Source organism: Ipomoea nil, unplaced genomic scaffold, assembly GCF_001879475.1.
Source record: "Ipomoea nil cultivar Tokyo-kokei standard unplaced genomic scaffold, Asagao_1.1 scaffold2735, whole genome shotgun sequence".
Classification (NCBI taxonomy): domain Eukaryota; kingdom Viridiplantae; phylum Streptophyta; class Magnoliopsida; order Solanales; family Convolvulaceae; genus Ipomoea; species Ipomoea nil.
In genome coordinates this window covers 1,773,088-1,792,739 of record NW_017619163.1, presented here as the reverse complement: position 1 = coordinate 1,792,739, position 19,652 = coordinate 1,773,088, and the positions used below count along the sequence as shown (strand labels likewise).

The window sequence follows — 19,652 nt, the reverse complement described above, 5'->3', positions numbered from 1 at the left end:
TTTTTTTTTTTTTTTTTTTGTGAAAAACTGTGACGAATTGGATTGGATCTATGTTTTTACTCCAGCACGGCTTGTGTGTTGATGTTTCTTTATGGGTTGTAAATCAAACAATATTTCCTTTACCAGTATTTCTTTTTATTATGCACTTCTCTATTTTTAGCTGAGATGTTTTATCATTAGTTGGGTTGTTTTGCCAAATAATAGCCAAATGGGGAGTTTGTTAGTGTTTTATTTATGTAAGAAAAAAAACCCCAAAATATAATTGGCAATATTATTATGGAAAATTAAGATAGGGATTAGCTTGGTGTCTGTTTGTCCTTAGAAGACTGACTGAACAGTACAATCAACAGACGGACTGCTAGAACAAGCCACTGAAGATCTGATAAAGGAAAGTTTTCTAAAAAGCTGGGATGCGTTTTCAAGATGACAGTTTTGGAAAGAGTATTAGCGGATCAGCGTGAAAGGTATGGATCGAAACTTAAAGATTTCTTTCTTCACAAAAAAGTCCTACCATCTACAATCAGAGATATTTTTGGAGAGTGTCCAAATCAAAGAAGTATATGTATCCTCATTCGTTTGAGAATTAGGGTTGCACTGATTGAAGCCGCAACACTCAATACTAAACAGAATACACATATTTGGTTGTCATGCCTCTTCTCAAGACAATAAGTTCTTGGTGATTATGAAGAACTTGAGAAGTATCAACGTTGCTTAAACGATATGATGCGAAGATCACTCAGTTTTGGGAACAACGTGGGACTGCGTCATTGAAGCGGACTGCATCAGAGTTAGCTCTCCAATTGAAGGGATTTCATTGGACTTCTGCATGCGTGGCTCTCCGACTTCAACAATCCACTAAACCTTTGTAGACTGGGTACTGACCTTGTGTGGGGCACTTGGGTGAGATTGTTCTTTTCTCTACCTTTGTACATTGGATTATGAGTTAGTGGATTGGACGCCTCGGTGATCGTCCCCCAGATGTAGATACACACTGTATCGAACTAGGTAAACAAACATATGTGTTGATTTACTTTCTGCCTTAGTCTTCCGCTTTAAATTAATCTACTTTCTATCCGGATGACTGGTCAATTAAGTATCTGAGTTAGTCAGTCCAGGATTCTGGTTGATAGAAACTAAATCAATATTCTTATACTGAGAATATGCAAAATTACAGTGGTATTCCTTGAAATGTTTCCTTTGTATTCTCTCTTGAGTTCTTCGATTGAACCTATCTTTGTGAACTTGTACAAATGATTGTACCTTGTCATGATTGTTCTTTGATTGGGCTATGAATGAGCCTTGATTATCTATGTCAATGATTATGTGACTATGTGTATAAAAGCTGGCGGATATGAGCTTTGCTCAAAATGATTGGCAGTAAACTATCACGTGATATGTTATTATTAATGAAAAGCCGGCGGTAAAGCAGGCGGGGAGCTAGCATAGTCTCCGGAGGGATAAGGTTGGACTGGTTGTACAGGGTGGCCTGGAGGTACAAGTTGGAACTGAAATAAGGATGGAGCGGTGTAAAGGTTGGAACTTGGTATAAGGTTGGAACGTGAAACTTGATCATTGATAATGTTTCTTGGAATTCGTTGCTTATGAGCATCTCTTTATATGTGACCTTGATGATGGTTTATTGTATACCTTATCATTGATTATCGTTGAAATTCTATCATTGTCTTCTTGGATTGATTCCATTGCTTAACCGTTGTTGGTCGGTATAATTGAATGAATCTCTTGACGAGTCAAATGATGTCTCTATCTCTTGTTTTAAAGCTAGTGTTGCTAAGCCTATATCTATGTATTCCAAGTCTCAAATGATTTTCTTATATCTATTCTATATGGTACTCAATGCGTTGGAGTGGGTTACTTAGCATTATTCGCTAACGGGTGCTACCCCTTAATGTTTTTCAGGTGAAGAGTAGTTCGTTCTTGAGCGCGCTAGAAGAAGGTGTTGTTTAGCGTAGCCTACCTTTCTCTCTTAGTCTAGACATTGTGGCCCGCGTGCCTTAAACTTTAGACATGTGAATTTTATGATGATTTTGGATTAGATTGTTGCTAGCCTGTGCATCTAAGTATGTTGCATAGATGTGGCATAACACCCTATACTATATACTTAGCTTCCGCGTTTTTATAATCCTTATGGTTAGATTGCCTTACTTCTTAAGTTTAAATTGCATTAAAATATCCTTAAAATTAGGGGTGTTACAACATGAGGATGATATAATAATGTCAAAAGGGGAAAATTGCAGATAAATACTTAAATAGATAACTCCCAAAATCCTGAAGATTATATACTGAAGGTTTATGATTGATTAACTCCTTTTCCTTTAGTTAAGTTTTTTCCCACTGGATTTTCTTAGCTTAAGATATTTAAGGAGGCAACCCAATATAACACTGATTGCAGTATATTTCTCAAACAAATAATTACCCGAAGCATCGGGTTATCGATCCACAAGGAATCGGGGCGTATCAAGCACTAGCTACTAATTGATTCAAGAAAAGGGTAATTGAGCCAAAAACAACATTTGTGACTTTTAATCCTATTGAAAAGTAAGATTGATACAAGATACATTAAAATTACAATAGTTGGTAACTTTTAACCATAAAACCATAATGAATATGTGATGAATAAAAAACAACATTTTTTTTCTTAAAATATTCAACCCACGTGTATATACATGTATTACTTTTTTTTTTTGAATGTTACTGGCCCTATTACATTGTAATATATGTTCAGGCTCGAACTCATAACCTTCCAAATGGAAGTCCAACCCGGATACCATTAGACCACATAGTAACTAATTGCATTATTAACTATTTTTATTAATTAGCTAGAATATACATTAAAATTACAATAGTTGGTAACTTTTAACCATAAAACCATAATGAATATGTGATGAATCCCAAGGGCCATAACCAGCACATCTATTGTTTTGATCCCAAAAGTGTCAAATCCTGCCAGTTTTAATGATTTTAGACCAATAAGCTTGAACAATTTTTGTAGTAAGATAATAACCAAGATAATGGTGCAAAGACTGGCAGGTGTGTTAACAAGGATTATATCCCCAACCCAGTCTGGTTTTGTGAAAGAAAGAAGTATAATTGATAATATTGTTTTGGCACAGGAGGTCTGTCATGGAATGACATCTTCAAATGAGGATGTTATTTTGAAACTTGACATGACTAAAGCCTATGATAGAATGGATTGGGGATGTATAAACTTGGTTCTTGAAAAGCTGGGTTTTTGTCAAAAATGGATAGACTTGGTTAATAATTCAATAAGCAACATTTGGTATTCTGTTATTGTGAATGGTGAGGCAAAGGGGTTCTTTCACTCTTCTAGATGATTGAGGCAAGGAGACCCTTTGTCTCCCAATTTATTTATACTTGCTGCTGAGTTGTTGTCCAGGTTGATAAGCCAAAAGCCAGCTGTGTTCACTCAGTCTATAAAATGGCCACAGATTACACACTTGGCATTTGCTGATGATATGGTGGTGTTTTCTTCTGGAAAGAATGGGGGTATTGGAGGTGTGATAGAGGCATTGGAGAGGTATGAAGGTCAATCAGGGCAGTTGATCAATAGGAATAAGAGTGCTTTTTATATGCACAAGAGGGCATCATGGGTAGCTATTGAAAGAATGAAAGAAGTGACAGGATGTCAGCACAAAAATTTCCCATTCACATATCTGGGATGTCCTGTTTACCAAGGAAGAAAGAAAGTAAGCTTGTTTGTGAATTTGGTGGATAAGGTGGCTGCAAGATGTAGAGGATGGTAGGGCAGGCTTTTATCTCAATGGGGGAAAGCTGTCTTGATTAAATCTGTGTTACAAACAATGCCAACACATGTGTTTATGCTATAAACCCCCCAAAGGCTGTAGTTAAGCAGATTAAGAGTTTGATTGCTGACTTCTTCTGGGGAAAACAAGAAGATAGAAAGAAGCATCATTGGAGTTCATGGAAGACTTTGGCATAGCCAACAAAGGAAGGAGGAGTGGGATTCACTGGATTGAAAGAGATGATTGATGCAGCAGGAGCAAAACTGTGGTGGAACTTTAGGAAGGGTGAATCAATTTGGAGCCAGTTTATGAAAGCTAAGTACTGTAATGAAGTGCATCCAGTAGCTAGGGGTTGTAATTACAAAGATTCACATATTTGGAGGAGAATGGTGGCTATAAGGGATAAAGTGGAACCTGAAATTGAATGGGATGTTAGATGTGGAGACTTGAATATATGGTGGGATAATTGGTCAGGGAAAGGGGCTTTAGCTATGTGGCTGAATATGAGGGGGAAAAGGAGGTCTAAGGAAAGGTTAAGGGATGGATGGATAAATGGAGTTTTGGATTTAAGCAGATTTGGGATTCATGAGTTACAATTGGGACAAAACATAAGGATAAGGGATGGGGTGGACAGGCCAATCTGGAAACCATCAAAGTCAGAGTTCACTTTTAAGTCTGCAAAGAGGATCATGGGACAACATGAGTCTGGGGATACTAGGATGTGGTGTAAGAAGATATGGAACAAAGGGATAACATGGAAAATGTCATTTTTGGCTTGGAGAGTATTTAAGAGGAAGTTGCCTGTGGATGATGTGTTAAGAAGAATGGGCTATCAAACTGTTCCAAGGTGTGCATGCTGCATTAGGCCTGGCTGTGATAATATTCAACATATCTTTGGGATGGGGGAGACAGCGCAACAGGTGTGGGGTCATTTTTCAAGGGCATTAGGGGCTAAAATTGAAATAAGAAGTGAGAGGCATGTGTGCTATGAGTGGTGGCTAAGGAAGTCTAAAAATAGGATGATCAAGTTCATAACAGATAGGCTTGCAGTCTTGATTATGTGGGAGCTTTGGGTAAATTACACACAGTGTAAGTATGGAAATGGGAGACCATCTGTGGCAAGGGTTATTTATAAGATATCTAAAGATCTAGCTGAGTGTATCCAGAGGAGATGGCCTAAGTGGGATCCTTTCCCTCCAAACATTAGTTTTATAGTGAGAAAGGCAGAGAGTTTTGGATGTGGGAGAATTATACAAAGGGCAAATTGGTGTAGACCAGTGGCAGGAAGTGTGAAGATCAACTGGGCAATAGAGGGTCAGAGTTGTGTCTTTTTCATTAGAAACTCAAGGGGTATGTTCTGTGCTGCTGGGGTTTACACAGGCCAAAATGGGGAGAGCTTGTAGGCATTAGCTAAGGAGATGATTCATGACTGTTGGAATTGGTGTTTTAAAAACAGTATAAGGGATGTATGCTTTGAATCTGACCAAGATATGGAGTGGGAGCAGGAGGAGTGGCAGCCTTCAGTTAGCAGGTGCAATGGGAAAGTCAATACTGTGGCCAGATGTTTGGTTAGAAGATGTAGGGGTGGGTGTATATTTTTCTGGAAAGTGGGGGGGTTGCCTAAGGGGATGGGGAGAATTCTTGCACTAGAAGGTGTCCCTCACTTTATTCTTTGTCCTGGAATTGATAGTGTAAGTTGATCTGCTCTTCTGGGGGTGAAGAGTGGTCATCTTTGTGTAAAGTCCAAAGGGAGAGGGACCCAATGAAGGATACTGAGGGTCCTAGATCTTTGGCTCTTTTAGTGAGGCTGGAGGAGGGAGAATAGGAAGGTTTAAAAATAAGGAAAATGTGGAGTAAAACAGATGAGAAGAAAGTGGAAAAACTATGAGGGGAAGAGGGAGTTCTAAGGAAGGAGGTGAGTGAGATATGTGATGTGGTCTTGATGCTTATGGCCCAGTGTAGGTAACTGAGGGCCTGGGGCTGCTTCATGATGTTAGCAACCCAATGATTGGATGCATCTCTGGGCATTCAGGAGGGTTAACAGAGGTTGCTGAGGGAACTGGCAGCGGGGATGAGGCTTTATAAGCTGACCTGCTGAGCAGATTTTGCTGGGCTGATCTGCAACTGTGTTGTGGAAATGAAACCTCTTGATTTGCAGGGAATCTGGAGCAGCACTGGAGCAGCTGGAAGATGGAGGATGCAGGTCCAAGAATGGCCTTGATCTGCTGCTTACAGAGGGTCAGGGTCTATGCACCAGAAAGCTATGACAGTACAAGGGTTCTAGTTTGCAAGTGATGTCTGGTTGAGCTAGAGGCTTAGCTTATCAAAGGGAACCCTTTAGTTGACTTTGAGCTTTTTGCAACTCTCTTGGGGGTTGTGCTTAGATGGTGGAATCCTTATGGCCTCCAAGTATAGCACACACCTGGAGTTGGGAGTGCGTTGAGCTTGAAAGATTGATAGTGAATTTTGCTGAAAAATAAGAAGAAAAGAAAAAGAGTATGTTTGGAAAAAGGAAGAAGAAGAGGGAGAATAAGAAGGTGGAAAAGAGATGAATGAGAAAAGAAAAGGAAAAGAAGGAATTGGGGGAATAGGGAGTTGAGTGTTGGAGAACCTTTGCTTAGATCGGGATTGTACAGGCCCCCCGGACCTAAAGCACGGTACGCCGTGCCGAGGGGGTTGATCCTTGGTCTAAGGGAGGTGGGTTAGGGAGCCATCGCTCTAGTCGGGATCCTAGAAGCTCCCCCGGGTTAAAACTTGGTACGCCTCGCCGTGGGGGGTGGGTCTTTGGCTAGAGGATGGAAGAGGTGAGCACTATGGCTTAGGTCGGGACCCGAAAAGTCCCCCCGGGCCTAAAACACGGTACGCCGTGCCGGTGGGGATGGGACCTTGGTCTAAGTATAGTGGGTAGGTTTGATCTTGAGAGCTCACGCATCGGTCCCATCACTCGTGTGGGACGGGGAGCCTATTTTGGATAAAAGGATTGTGGAAGTTTTGGAAAGGAGAGGGTTGTTAAAGTTTAAAATCCACTTAGGGGTTCCCTTGGATATTTTGAGCCATTGGCTTTACTAGATACTCATGGTTTGGAGCTAGTTCTTGTACGTAAGGGACATGTGCCCTCTTGGTGTTATAGGCTTCGGCCTTCTTGTATATAGCCAAGGCCGAATGGCCTTGGTATGCTTTGTATTTAGGACCCACTTTTGGGCTCCATAGACTTTGTAGAACTACAATTTTGATGATATATACATTTCCTTTGCTTGTAAAAAAAAAAAAAAAAAAAAAAGAATATGTGATGTATAAAAAACAACATTTTTTTTTCTTAAAATATTCAACCCACGTGTATTATTATTATTATTATTTTTGAATGTTACTGGCCCTATTAAATTGTAATATTCTCAACCTACTGAAACACAAAGAACAAATAACGCCTCCACAAAGGCTCGAACTCATAACCTTCCAAATGGAAGTCCAACCCGGATACCATTAGACCACATAGTATCTAATTGCATTATTAACTATTTTTATTAATTAGCTAGAATATACATTAAAATTACAATAGTTGGTAACTTTTAACCATAAAACCATAATGAATATGTGATGAATAAAAAACAACATTTTTTTTCTTAAAATATTCAACCCACGTGTATTACTTTTTTTTTTGAATGTTGATGGCCCTGTTCATATACTTTCTCAACCTACTGAAACACAAAGAACCAATAACGCCTCCACTAAGGCTCAAACTCGTAACTTTCCAAATGGAAGTCCAACTTGGATACCATTAGACCACATAGTAACTAATTGCATTATTAACTATTTTTATTAATTAGCTAGAATATACATTAAAATTACAATAGTTGGTAACTTTTAACCATAAAACCATAATGAATATGTGATGAATAAAAAACAACGTTTTTTTTCTTAAAATATTCAACCCACGTGTATATACATTAGTATCTGTTCATATACTTTCTCAACCTACTGAAACACAAAGAACCAATAACGCCTCCACTAAAGCTCGAACTCGTAACCTTCCAAATGGAAGTCCAACCCGGATACCATTAGACCCAAGGTTGTAAAACTCGGCCGCCTAGCCACCTAGGCGCCCGCCTAGGCGCTACGCGGCCCAAAACCTTGCCGTTTTGGCCTATCAGCGGCCAACTCGGCCGACTCGGCCGAGTTAATTTTTTTTTTTTTGGGGTTTTCCCTCAAAACGACGTCGTTTTGAGCGAAAAACCCAAATTAAAAAAATTTTGACTTCTATTTTTGATTTCTAATTCCTAATTTTGACTTCTAACCGGCTAACCCTAACTCCCTAAGTCTTATTTGTCGACTGTCGTTTATTCTTGCGAGTTGCGAGTTACGAGACGGGAATCGGGAGCATCGAAGCTCCGTCGCCGACAGTCTGACACCCCAGAGACCTCCATCGAAGCCTCGTCGCCGTCGCAGCTGCAGCCGTCCGTCGCCCACACGCTCCAGCTCCGTCCGTCGCCGTCGCCCTGTCAGCTCCGTCCGTCGCCGTCGCCCCGTCAGCTCCGTCCGTCTGTAAGTTTCCAACTTTCCATTCATTTTTGGCTTCATTTTTGTTATTGATGTTTATGTGCACTCTGTCTACTACTCTACTGTCTGTCACTCTGTATGTCATTGACTGTAAACCGTCTTCCATGCTAGTGTTTGCTGCAACATTCCTAGAATCCTAGTTTTGTTAGCCCGGTTTATCTGAAGCTGTGTATTATACTGAAATGTGTATTATCTGAAGCTGTGTATTATACTGTCATTGACTGTGAGGCTTGTATTTTTCAACAGTAGAGCTTAATGCATATTTGTATTACACAAAATGTGTGTGTTTAAAATCTTGGAAGTCAAAATTCTTTTGGTGACATTATTGTTTAAGACAGTGCAAATATTCAGTAAGATTTTGTTTGTTAATTGATCTTTAATTCTTTGGTCCTTTACCATTTGCTTGTATCCTCTTTCTGTGTATTTAGTTTGAACTAATTCCATAATTTATCTTAGTTGAAAAATTGTTAATTATATCTCATTTCATCATTTGTTAGTTGATTCAAGCAATTCAATTATTGACTTACCACCTAGTAATTAATGGCTTCATCAAGTGCTTCGGCTACTCAAAGTGTTGGTTCTTCTGAAGCAATCACACTTAAAAGGAGATCAAATGATGTAGGGTGGGAATATGGTATTTTAGTTGATGGGAAAAATTTGGATAAAGTAAAATGCTTGTTGTGCGGGAAAGTTTTATCCGGTGGAGTGCATCGAATAAAAGAGCATATTGCTCATATACAAGGAAATGTTAGTCCATGTTCTAAAGCTATTAAAGATGATCAACTTAAGTGTAGAAATGCACTCAATGAAGCCAAGATGAGAAGGAAAAATAAAAAAGTGAATGAAGATAATTTAAGAGCCGGGGTGAATATTGATGGTAGAAGTGAGTCAATTGATGTTGAGGACTTGCAAGGGTCTCTTGGATCTATGAAGCCACCACGTTCACTTGGCCCAATGGATAAGTTTGCAAGTGGCATCAATCCCGAATCTTTAGGAAAGACATTGCAACAACAACGTATTGATGGTGCAATATGGAAGGAAAGGTCAAATAAAGTGAAAGAATATATATGTAGATGGGCATATGAAGCCGCTATTCCTTTTCATGCATTTGAAAAAGATAGCTTTAAGATGATGTTAGAAGCAGCTGCACAATTTGGTCCCGGAGTTGAATCACCAAGTAGATATGAGATGAGTGAAACATTCTTGAAGAAAGAAGTTGATAAAGTGAAAGAGTCTTTGAAGATACATGAAGAGGAGTGGAAGCAAAATGGATGCTCAATCATGACGGATGCTTGGACCAATAGAAAGAGAAGAAGTGTAATGAATTTGTGTGTGAATTCAACTTTAGGCACCGTTTTCCTTACTTCTAAAGAATGTTCACTTGATTCACACACAAGTGAATATATCTATGAGTTTGTTGAGCATGGTATTGAACAAGTTGGAGTTGAAAATGTTGTTCAAGTTGTCACGGATAATGCCTCAAACAACATGGGAGCTTCAAAGTTGTTGAAAGAGAAGAGGTCAACCATCTTTTGGACTTCTTGTGCCACCCACACGATAAATCTAATGCTTCAAAGCATTGGAAATATCTCAAGGTACAGGAAAGTCCTTGATCAAGCAAAGGCTTTAACGATCTTTATTTATGCTCATCACAAGACTTTGGCAATGATGAGAACTTTCACAAACAAGAGAGATATAGTGAGGCCCGGTGTGACTAGATTTGCATCTTCATTCCTTACTTTGCAAAGTTTAGCCGAGAAGAATATTGAACTAAGGGCAATGTTTTCTAGCAATGAATGGGAGGCATGTAAATTTTCCAAGATAGCTAAAGGGAAGGTAGCACACAGAACCGTAACAAGTTTGGGATTTTGGCAAGGTGTAACGGCATGTTTGAAGGTTTTTGCACCATTGGTGAGAGTACTTCGACTTGTTGATTGTGATAGCAAGCCATCAATGGGGTTTGTATATGGTGAGCTTATGAGAGCAAAAGAGGAAATCAAACATGCTTTATCCGATGTCCCAAGAAACTATAAATCGATTATTGACATTATTGAAGAAAAAATGAAAGATAGGCTTGACTCTCCTCTTCATTTGATGGCATATTTGTTGAATCCTTATTACCATTATAAGGATCCACAACTTCATTTGGACGAAGTTGTAGCTGTTGGAGTTGTTGATTTTTGTGATATTCTATTCGTCAATGATTTTGACATGCAAAATAAAATTTTAAGTGAAGAATTGCCAAAATATAAGAAGAAGGAGGTGATGTTTGGAAGAAGTATCACAATCAAAGCATGTGAGGTGAATGATGACAAGTTTAATCCCGGTAAGTCATTCTTTATTCTTTAATACTTTATTGTTTACTTAATTATATTTATTTATTTATAGACTTATAGTTATTAATTGTTATGAATTTTGTTTTGTAGCAAATTGGTGGTCAAACTTTGGTACTTCAGCCCCTTTATTGAGAAGAATAGCCATGAAGATTCTTTCTTTAACATCTAGTTCTTCGGGGTGTGAAAGAAATTGGAGCACGTTTGGAGGGGTTAGTAACTTTGTATGATATTTTATTTAGTTTTTTATCAACTTGGTATGTTAATATAAATATGAATTATGATAGTTAATACTTTATTAATCATTATTTAAACTTTTGAATATTTTTATTACTTGAATTGTAGATACATACAAAGAAGAGAAATAGACTTGAATCAAATCGTCTCAACAATTTAGTTTTTGTCCAATTTAATGCTACTTTGATGAACAAGAGCAAGCAAGATAAAAATATTGAAAAGTTGGTTGGTAGTGATGCAAGTTTAGTACAAGATTGGATTGTGGAAAATCTGGAGAATGATGAGATTGAGCCGGGATTGGATTGCAATAATAATGCTATGGAAGTGGATGAAGCATTACAACCCCGTAGAAGTGCTAGATTGAGGGATCTTGATGAAGATAACTTTGAATCGGAAGGGGAAAGTGAGGAGGAATTCAAGGAAATAAATGAAGTGGAGTTTGAAGATGATGGGCTACGTGTTATTGAGCAATATGGACAAGATGAAGAAATTGGCAATGATCCTATTCAATCATGATTCATGAATCACTTTGGATTTCAAGACTTTAAAATTTGGTCTTGAATGTTGAATTTTTGTTGAATGTTAATTATGTTGTAACTTGTAAGTTTAAACTTTAAACAATGCTACTTGGATGTTGAATTTTTGTTGAATGTTAATTATGTTGTAAGTTGTAACTTGTAAGTTTAAACTATGCTACTTGGATGTTGTTTCACTTGTTTCATTAGTTGGATGATTAAATGTGGGATTTTGTTTGAGTAATTGAGTGTTTGACTTGTTTAGTTGTTTGAAGGAAATCAAGGAATGTATGATAGTTTTATTATTTGGACGTGCTATTTGATTGATTGTTGAAAACAACTTCATTAAATTTGTCAAACTGCAAGTCTGTTACTGTTTTTTTATTTTTTTTTTTAGAGTCCGTCTAGCGCCGCCTAGATTCCGCCTAGGCCCTGCCTAGCCCGCCTAGGCGCTAGGCGTTGCCCGGCCGCCCGACTAGCGCCTAGCGCCTACTGCAACCTTGATTAGACCACATAGTAACTAACTGTATTATTAACTATTTTTATTAATTAGCTAGAATATACTATTTATATCTTTAAAAAATTGTAATTGTTTTACTATTGGATGATTCAATGAACCAACATATAATATCCAAATGAAGAGACATGTAGTCATGGATTTTATTCCATTAGCCCAATAAATGTCTCCACTTTCTAGTTGTAAACGTGTACCTTCCTCAATCAATCGTTATACCCTACACCATGGCGCGCGTAGCACTGTGTGTCGCGCGCCTCCCAAAACGATGTCGTTTTGGAGTCGTTTTGGGAGGCGCGATAGGAAGTTGTTGTAATTATGTATATTTTTTCACACAATTATGTATATTTATTCATACAATTATGTATATTTGTTCATACAGTTATGTACATTTTTTATACAATTATGTACATTCTTTTTATACAATTATGTACATCCGAATCAGAAAATTTGTGTGTACTATGTTAAGAGTTGATGTGTATTATGTTAAAAGTTTATGTGTATTATGTATTATGTTAGATTATGTGTATTACCTTTTAAAAAGAGTATGTATATTTTGTTATATAATTATGTACATTCATGTATACAATTATGTGTATTCTAGTATAACATTATGTACATTTTTTAACATGATTTTTTTTAAAGAAAAATTAACTGCCATACACTGGGGCGCGAAATTAAAAAAAAAAAAAAAAAAAAAAATTAAAACGACGTCGTTTTGCATCTGAACGCACAGTGCAACGCGCGCCGTGGTGTAGGATATAAATTGCCTTCCCCAATAGTTTGCTTTTGAAAAAGATATTTCATGGACTTTTTTTTTTTAATACAACATCCAACTTTATATTTTGACCAATTTTATTTCATAAAGAAAATAATCTTTATTTTTTATAGAGTAAAATTCTCATCATATGTTTACATTTTATTAGAGAAAGATAGATATGAATAAAAATTGTAGTATGTAGTCCACTTTTTTTTTTTTAAAATCAATTAAAATATTCTAGCTACCACATCAAAAAAATAAAGAATACAGTAAACACACTAGCGGCAGTGTGGGAGCAACCTCTCAAAGTGAGGGGGGTTCCTTATGCGCAGTAAGCAAATGTCTAGCCTCTGTGGTTCATGTTCAGTTGAGTTACCATGATTTACATCCTCCCAGATGCTTTGTCCGGCCGGGGTGGGGGGAGCCCTTAGGGTTGGGGTTCAACCTTTTTGAAAGAAAGAATACAGTAAATTAAACAATCTCGAAATGGGTGATCTAGTTGGTGGAGCATAACTCTTATATCTAAAAGTCATGAATTCAATTTTTGCCAATACCTTCTCGATTAAGTCCATTACATAGGATCTTCTTAATTAGTGCAATTTACATCTCTTGTGTACGAAGTGGGGTTTGCCTTGTACACACATTTAGATAGCGAATGCAAGTTTTCCTTGTCACCCTAAAAGATTTATGAATTATTACACTAGTATCTTGCACACCCTTAAATAATGACTGCTAGTTTCTCTCAGCTCGTCACCTAAAAAATACACTAAACAGTTAAAATATATGTCATATGTTGGATATATGTTGGTAAAAGCCCAATAATAATCCTACGAAAATATTATTATTTTATGGAAAAATGGGAAGGATGATCGGATTTGATGGGAAGAACGAAAGGATACCGAGGAAAAATGTTTAGTACGAGTCGAGCAAAACACTCTTTCCTTAAAACCATATTTGCTACCTCCCACAAGTTCTAGGAGCGTTGTAGTCTAAGTTTCCCAAGATAAAACGTACTACGGTTCAGTCATTTGAGCACCCAAACTTTGAACCCGGCGAACTAGAGCAAGCCTTCGAACACAGTTAGGCTAAGAAAGTAGTAGAAGCAGAGATTTTGGAGCTAGAAAACTATATTTCTTGTTATTAAAAAGTTGTTGCTCTACCCCTTCTTATATAGGGCTTGAGGATATCAATAGTTTTTAATGTATGGCTTTTAAACTGGTATTAAAACTAATTTATAACACCTGAAACAGTAGCCCACTGAGTTTAATTCAAAATTTAAAATTGAAATTAATAAAAATTTAATTCTACAACGGATGAAACCTTTTCAGTCTCAATTTGGGATTTGATTTGCACCCCTGCGCACGAGAGAGAAAACCACTATGCTATACAATTCAATTAACCTTAGAAGAGCTCTTATATAAATAGTGGTGCAAATCCACTTCCCAAACTAATGTGGGACAAAAGCTACTCTCAAGCTTTTCCCCTTACTTTTCCAACTCAAATAGGTCTACTTTGAGAATCAATATCTCATTTACTCATTATCCGTTTTGAGTGTACAATATATTAATCTCTTCATTTCACTACGAAGAACCTTAATCCACTTTAACCCAACCCAAATCAAAAGTGGACTCCACTGATATTGTACTACAAAATAGCCACTTAATATACCTTTTCTGCCATTTTAAGCTATTTTTTCCAACATCATATTATTATTTCATAAATTTACTACACTCAAATGTCATTATCATAGTCGTTATATACCTATTCAACTGCAACCACACATATAGTATCATTTTTAATGAATTGAAAATTCACCATAGGTTTATCAAATCTACATGGCAAAAATATCTATTCTTTTTTATATATAGATTTAAAAATTTTGAGCTATAGAATGCATTTGTAGTCAGGATGATAAAACACTCACGTAGAAAAAGGCAAATATAAAGAAAAATAATAATAACACAATATTTTACATGATTTAATATATATTTGCACTAAATTTTTGTCTCTCTCTCTTTATATTATTATTATTATTATTATTATTATTATTATTATTATTATTATTATTATTTCAAATTGAAATGAATATAAAAGGCCTATTGTATACATGAACCTTCGGTGGAATAAAAAGTTAAATTTTGATGTGCAATCATATCAAGTTTTGCATATAACAATTGTTGATTCATATAAGTTTCAAAGTTGAGATACATTGTTCAAAAATGAAAATTTTAGGGCACGAACAATTTGGGTCCCGCAAAATTAATTTTGAATGAAATATTTTTAATAAAAAATTAATATTAGTCAATAATGATAAGACACTATAAATTAGAAATGAGACCGTGGGAATTTTTTGTGCCTTTTTTTACCTCATTTGTGTATTAATTGCAACAGGAAATTACAACTTTGCAAATTGATGTAATAGGATACTTAGTACAGCGATTTTGAACTAATTTTGAATGCTTAACAACTTATGTTAATTGCATTTTATAAGCTTCTTGAGCCAATTAATTTTGCCATCAAAAAATTCAAGTCACAAGAAGTGTCCAACAACTCTTATAAAGTAGACTTTAATCAGTATTACAGTCGCCCTTGAACACCGCACAACCATACAATAACAACAACAAGAGAGACCACCTATACCTCATGGGACACAGACCCCACACTACACCGTGCATTGAGCCACCGACGCCTCGAGCCAACTCCTACGCTCAATCTTTCTCCGGTTCCAAATCCAACACTGCTGGAATTCAGCGATTTTCTGACCACCAAAAAGTGGTCGGAAATCGCCAAAAACCGGTCGGAAACTAGTGTTCCGACTAACTTTCCGACCAAAAGTGGGGTTCGGAAAAACCCTCGTTGGTACTTCCGACCACTCGATGCAGTGGTCGGAAATACCGTCCACAAATATAGTGGCGTCGGAAAAGTTCGTCGCTTGAAAAAGTTGGGCTGCCCGGGTTTTCCGACCACCACCGGTTGTCGGAAAACTTAATGCAAAGAACAGTTAACATTTCCGACCACTAAAAGTGGTCGGATATGTACCCAAATAAAAAAAATAATAATTATTTCACTATAGAGAATCTCTGTAGTGAAATATATAATATAGTTGCTAAGATATATGTTGAAAAATATAAAATACACACTTCATATGCTTGAAGAGAATTCATTCATCAATATACAATCAAAATCTGTCATTCCTATAGTCTCTCAGGAAAGTGTACATCATTTAAAAGTACATCTAAACTCCCTTACTTAGTTGCTGATAGTACCTAACTTATTTCTCACAATGACCAACTTCCCCACCTTTAGTTGCCACACAGCTGGAGTATACAAATGGAAAAACAAGTCAGACCCAGCATTGTAAACATGCCGCTTGCTGCAGAATAAAGACTATACTCACGTTTACATCACAAGTTCCTATTTGAAAAATTTTCATCACCTAAACAGGTGTAATTGTTGAAATGTTCATAGTTCAGATGAAGCTAACAAAGGTGTATTAATATGGGAGGGAAAAGTATCCTAGGAGCATATGCAAGCTGTACAAAATAAAAAGCAATGGAGATTTTCTTGTGAAACTCAACATACAACATAACGTGTGAAACAATGCCTAGTCTAGTTTGCTATAGGGAATCGAAAATCAGCTAGAGCAGTCTTCAGTTCAATCTAGGAGAAAGATTATCCAAAAGACATTATTATTTTAGCGAAAGAAGTCAACCAACAAAGGTCAATAGTTGAAAATATCAAGAGAATTTGGAGCAGCTTATTTTTCCTTAAGGCACAAATTCATAACTAACTTGAATAAATGAAATGCCATGTTAAAAGTCATCGAACTAGTTTGGATAAACTTATGCAAGTCATCGATGAGCATACCTGACTCTATTATTGTGGTCTGGATATTGGTCGATCACTGGATTGCCTTCCACATATCCTAAATCATGTTTAAATACATCCCAAAAATCATAAGCACATTAACTAACGTAACAATAATAGGATCAAACGTGAGAAAGATAGTTCAGATGTACTTTCAAATTTAGATGTATTGGGAGTTAAGACTAAATGCCTTGGCTTCACGTGTAATTGAAATATGCATCCCTACACAGCCACAAATTGCCAATGTCATAGTCCATTACATGCATCAACATTTTTTTAAAAGATGTTGCCTATTGAGAGAGTTAAAGATCTTTTTGTTCATAACCTTTACTTTTTATTACAAGGGGAGTTTACTAATAATGATCTTCCTTTAGCCCTTACCTAGATAGACTCAATAGACGCAATGTGCACACACACCAATTAGGGGTATTAGTGTATTACAATTTGCAGGAAATTTATAAAATAAATAAAAAGAAGAAACATACCACCACAGAGTTCTGCAGATATTGATAACCATTCATCATATCCTGGATTAGTAAGGAGATATTCTAAACCCGAACAGGATCAAGATAAACCTGTAGTTCCAACCAGATCAGAGACAAGAGATTAAGAACAAAATAGAAGAATAATTCTAAAGGAATTTCTTACATAACCCAACTACTCAAGGCTTGATCCCACCTGAAGCAAGAACTTAAAGTAAGTAAATTAAAACCACGGTTGATCTTTACTTGGACAGCCCAAAAAATTTAAAATATTTAGCCAACTTGTGGGTAGAAACTACTAGACATATAAGGTTAACTTCAGAAATTTCTCAAGCTATGGAAACTTATAAAATCCTATTGCTACACACTTAACCAGATACAGTATTCATTAGCAATTTCCCTACATGAACTTTATTCAACAATTTCTGTTAAAGTTGCAAGATGAGAAGGTCAATACATGTGTGATTATCAACCTTAAAAAGCTATCAAACTGAATCCTTTGACCTGGATTATCAATCATCATATCAAATGACAATAAAAGTATTAAACAGAACAAGGATCAAAAAGGAATTCTGAATTTAAGTTGTATCATGAACTTCATAAAAGTTAACAACTTGCTACAAGCCCCACCCTAAACAAAGATGAAAATAAAGGATTACAAAATACAAATTTCTTTGAAAATAAAGGATTACAAAAGAAACTTCCCTCCAGAAGTTTCCAAATTATTATTTTTATCTTTTATAGTTGATGGAGTTACAGCTCAATTGCTTAGAACAAATACCACAAGTTATAAATGAAGAAGTGCATCTTAAATAGTAAATTAACCTAAAAAGAGTTAAAAGAGTTAAGAGTTTTAATCCCTGATCTTGAGAATATAAAATCTCTTGCGAGGAATTGTTATAGCATTGATCAATTATGGTAAATTTACACCTTATTCAGTGTTAAAACCTCATTAACATGACAGTATATATTATGCTGCTTTCAAAATGTCAGTATATTATGGTAAATTTGCACCTTACATGACAATATATTATGCTGTTTTTAAAATGTCTTCTACCCCTTAATGGATTTTGTCCACACACTGCCATCAAAAGGATTCCATCTTAGTGGCACTGTTTTCATGTCTTACAAATAATACTCAAATCCTAATTCAGCCTAGATTAGAGCATAAAATCACATTTAAGAAAGCAAAAAAAAAAAAAATTATTACATGCATAAAAAACAAACCCATTTCAGATCAAAGAAAGCAATGAAAACAACAGAAATTAAAGCAAAGAAAGCAAAGAAAATAACAACCCACCAATTTCTTCTTCTGATAGCCTCTCAAAATTACGAAGCCTCTCTACATTACTAGAAGCAAACCCATTTCAGAGCCACATTCTATAGTTGACATCAATAATGTACAGATTATAAATTAAAGAAAACAGAACAGAATTATATATTACCCAGCAGAAAAGATCAACCCAGCAATCGTTGGCTTCTTGTTCTTCGCCAGTTGGTTTGACCCTACCAAGAGCTTCCACTCCTACCTTTGGCTAAATGCATCTTACCAAGTTTGGATTCTTCAAGAGATTAAAACTCAAAATTAGGTCAACAGATTAACACAACCAAAAAAAAATTTGCTTACTGAAGAGTGAAGACGATAGTGCTAGTGGGTTGCTGCCGTTGGAGTGCCAGTACTGGTGCCGGAGGCGCGAAGGAGGAAGGAGGAAGATTAGGGAGTACCTGGGCAAAATTTTAGGGCAAAATTTTAGGAAGGAGGGAGATTAGGCGTGGAGGAAGAAGTGAAGGAGTGGAGTGAATTTTGGCACAATATTTTTTAAGCTGAGAATGGCAAAATTTTTAAGGAGGCGAAATTTTGGGAATAAAACTGAGAATGACGCCATTTTTTTTTTACTAAATTTGGCACAATATTTTTTAAACATTAATTAAAATCATCTCAAACACTAATTAAAATTTTAAAATAAATATTAAAATCATTTAAGTTACAAATCTAAGTTTAAAAATTATCATCATCATTGTCAGATTCCTCATTATCATTTACATTATCAATATCTCCACTATCATCTTCTACAGAATCATCAGTCCTCTTCTTCAATTTCTTCAATATCATTTTCTTCTGAATCTTCAGTTTGAACACCTTGCGTCAGACCATTAGTTTCCGCTTTGAGGTAATTCCACTTCATTCAATAAAGGATAAAGTACAAATAAGCCACTGAACTATTTGGGAAACAGCAATTAAGCCATCGAACTCAAATAACCATCAAATAAGCCATTGAACCCGGAAAAAAAGAGCAGATAAGCCATTGAACCCTGAAAAAAGAGCAATTAACATTTTTTATAGGTTAACTCCAAGTTTTTGCTTATTGGATTGTCAAATGTTTATTTTATTTACGTTTATTATTTTTTTTTTATTAATATTATCCACTTGGATAGTATTATATTTTAAAATAATTATAATCAAAATAGTTTTATCTTGTCGAGATTTGATTTGTTTATTTATTATTATTTTTTCACTAGATCTTTTGTTTAAAAAAATAATAATAAATAAATAAATTAGATCTAGACAAGACAAAACTACTTTGATTATAATTACTTTAAAATATAT

The 19,652-nt window shown here is 36.0% G+C and overlaps 1 protein-coding gene and 1 long non-coding RNA gene across 4 annotated transcripts; one reads left to right on the top strand and one right to left on the bottom strand.

Annotated features, from left to right (window-relative positions):
* The first annotated feature begins 8,107 nt into the window (after positions 1-8,107).
* LOC109156503 lies at positions 8,108-11,645 on the top strand. The gene is made up of 4 exons (XM_019304357.1): positions 8,108-8,321; positions 8,834-10,662; positions 10,763-10,881; positions 11,015-11,645. Exons 2-4 carry the CDS (start codon positions 8,877-8,879, stop codon positions 11,420-11,422), a joined length of 2,313 nt encoding a protein of 770 aa, XP_019159902.1. The 5' UTR covers positions 8,108-8,321; positions 8,834-8,876; the 3' UTR covers positions 11,423-11,645.
* A 4,196-nt stretch (positions 11,646-15,841) lies between these two features.
* LOC109156549 lies at positions 15,842-18,760 on the bottom strand. Of its 3 annotated transcripts, XR_002050040.1 has the most exons (6): positions 18,490-18,760; positions 18,345-18,394; positions 17,048-17,137; positions 16,715-16,784; positions 16,563-16,620; positions 15,842-16,012 (listed from the first exon to the last, which is right to left on the bottom strand). It is a non-coding gene; the product is annotated as an uncharacterized LOC109156549 (long non-coding RNA). The 3 variants fall into 3 exon arrangements; XR_002050042.1 differs by lacking the exon at positions 16,715-16,784; XR_002050041.1 differs by lacking the exon at positions 18,345-18,394.
* Between the last annotated feature and the right edge of the window lie 892 nt (positions 18,761-19,652).

Bases quoted from the DNA above. Each gene is read 5' to 3' on its own strand.
- LOC109156503 (XM_019304357.1), top strand. From the start codon at position 8,877: ATGGCTTCATCAAGTGCTTCGGCTACTCAAAGTGTTGGTTCTTCTGAA. The intron at 10,663-10,762 runs GTAAGTCATTCT...TTTGTTTTGTAG, and splicing joins TGATGACAAGTTTAATCCCG to CAAATTGGTGGTCAAACTTT. The intron at 10,882-11,014 runs GTTAGTAACTTT...CTTGAATTGTAG, and splicing joins ATTGGAGCACGTTTGGAGGG to ATACATACAAAGAAGAGAAA.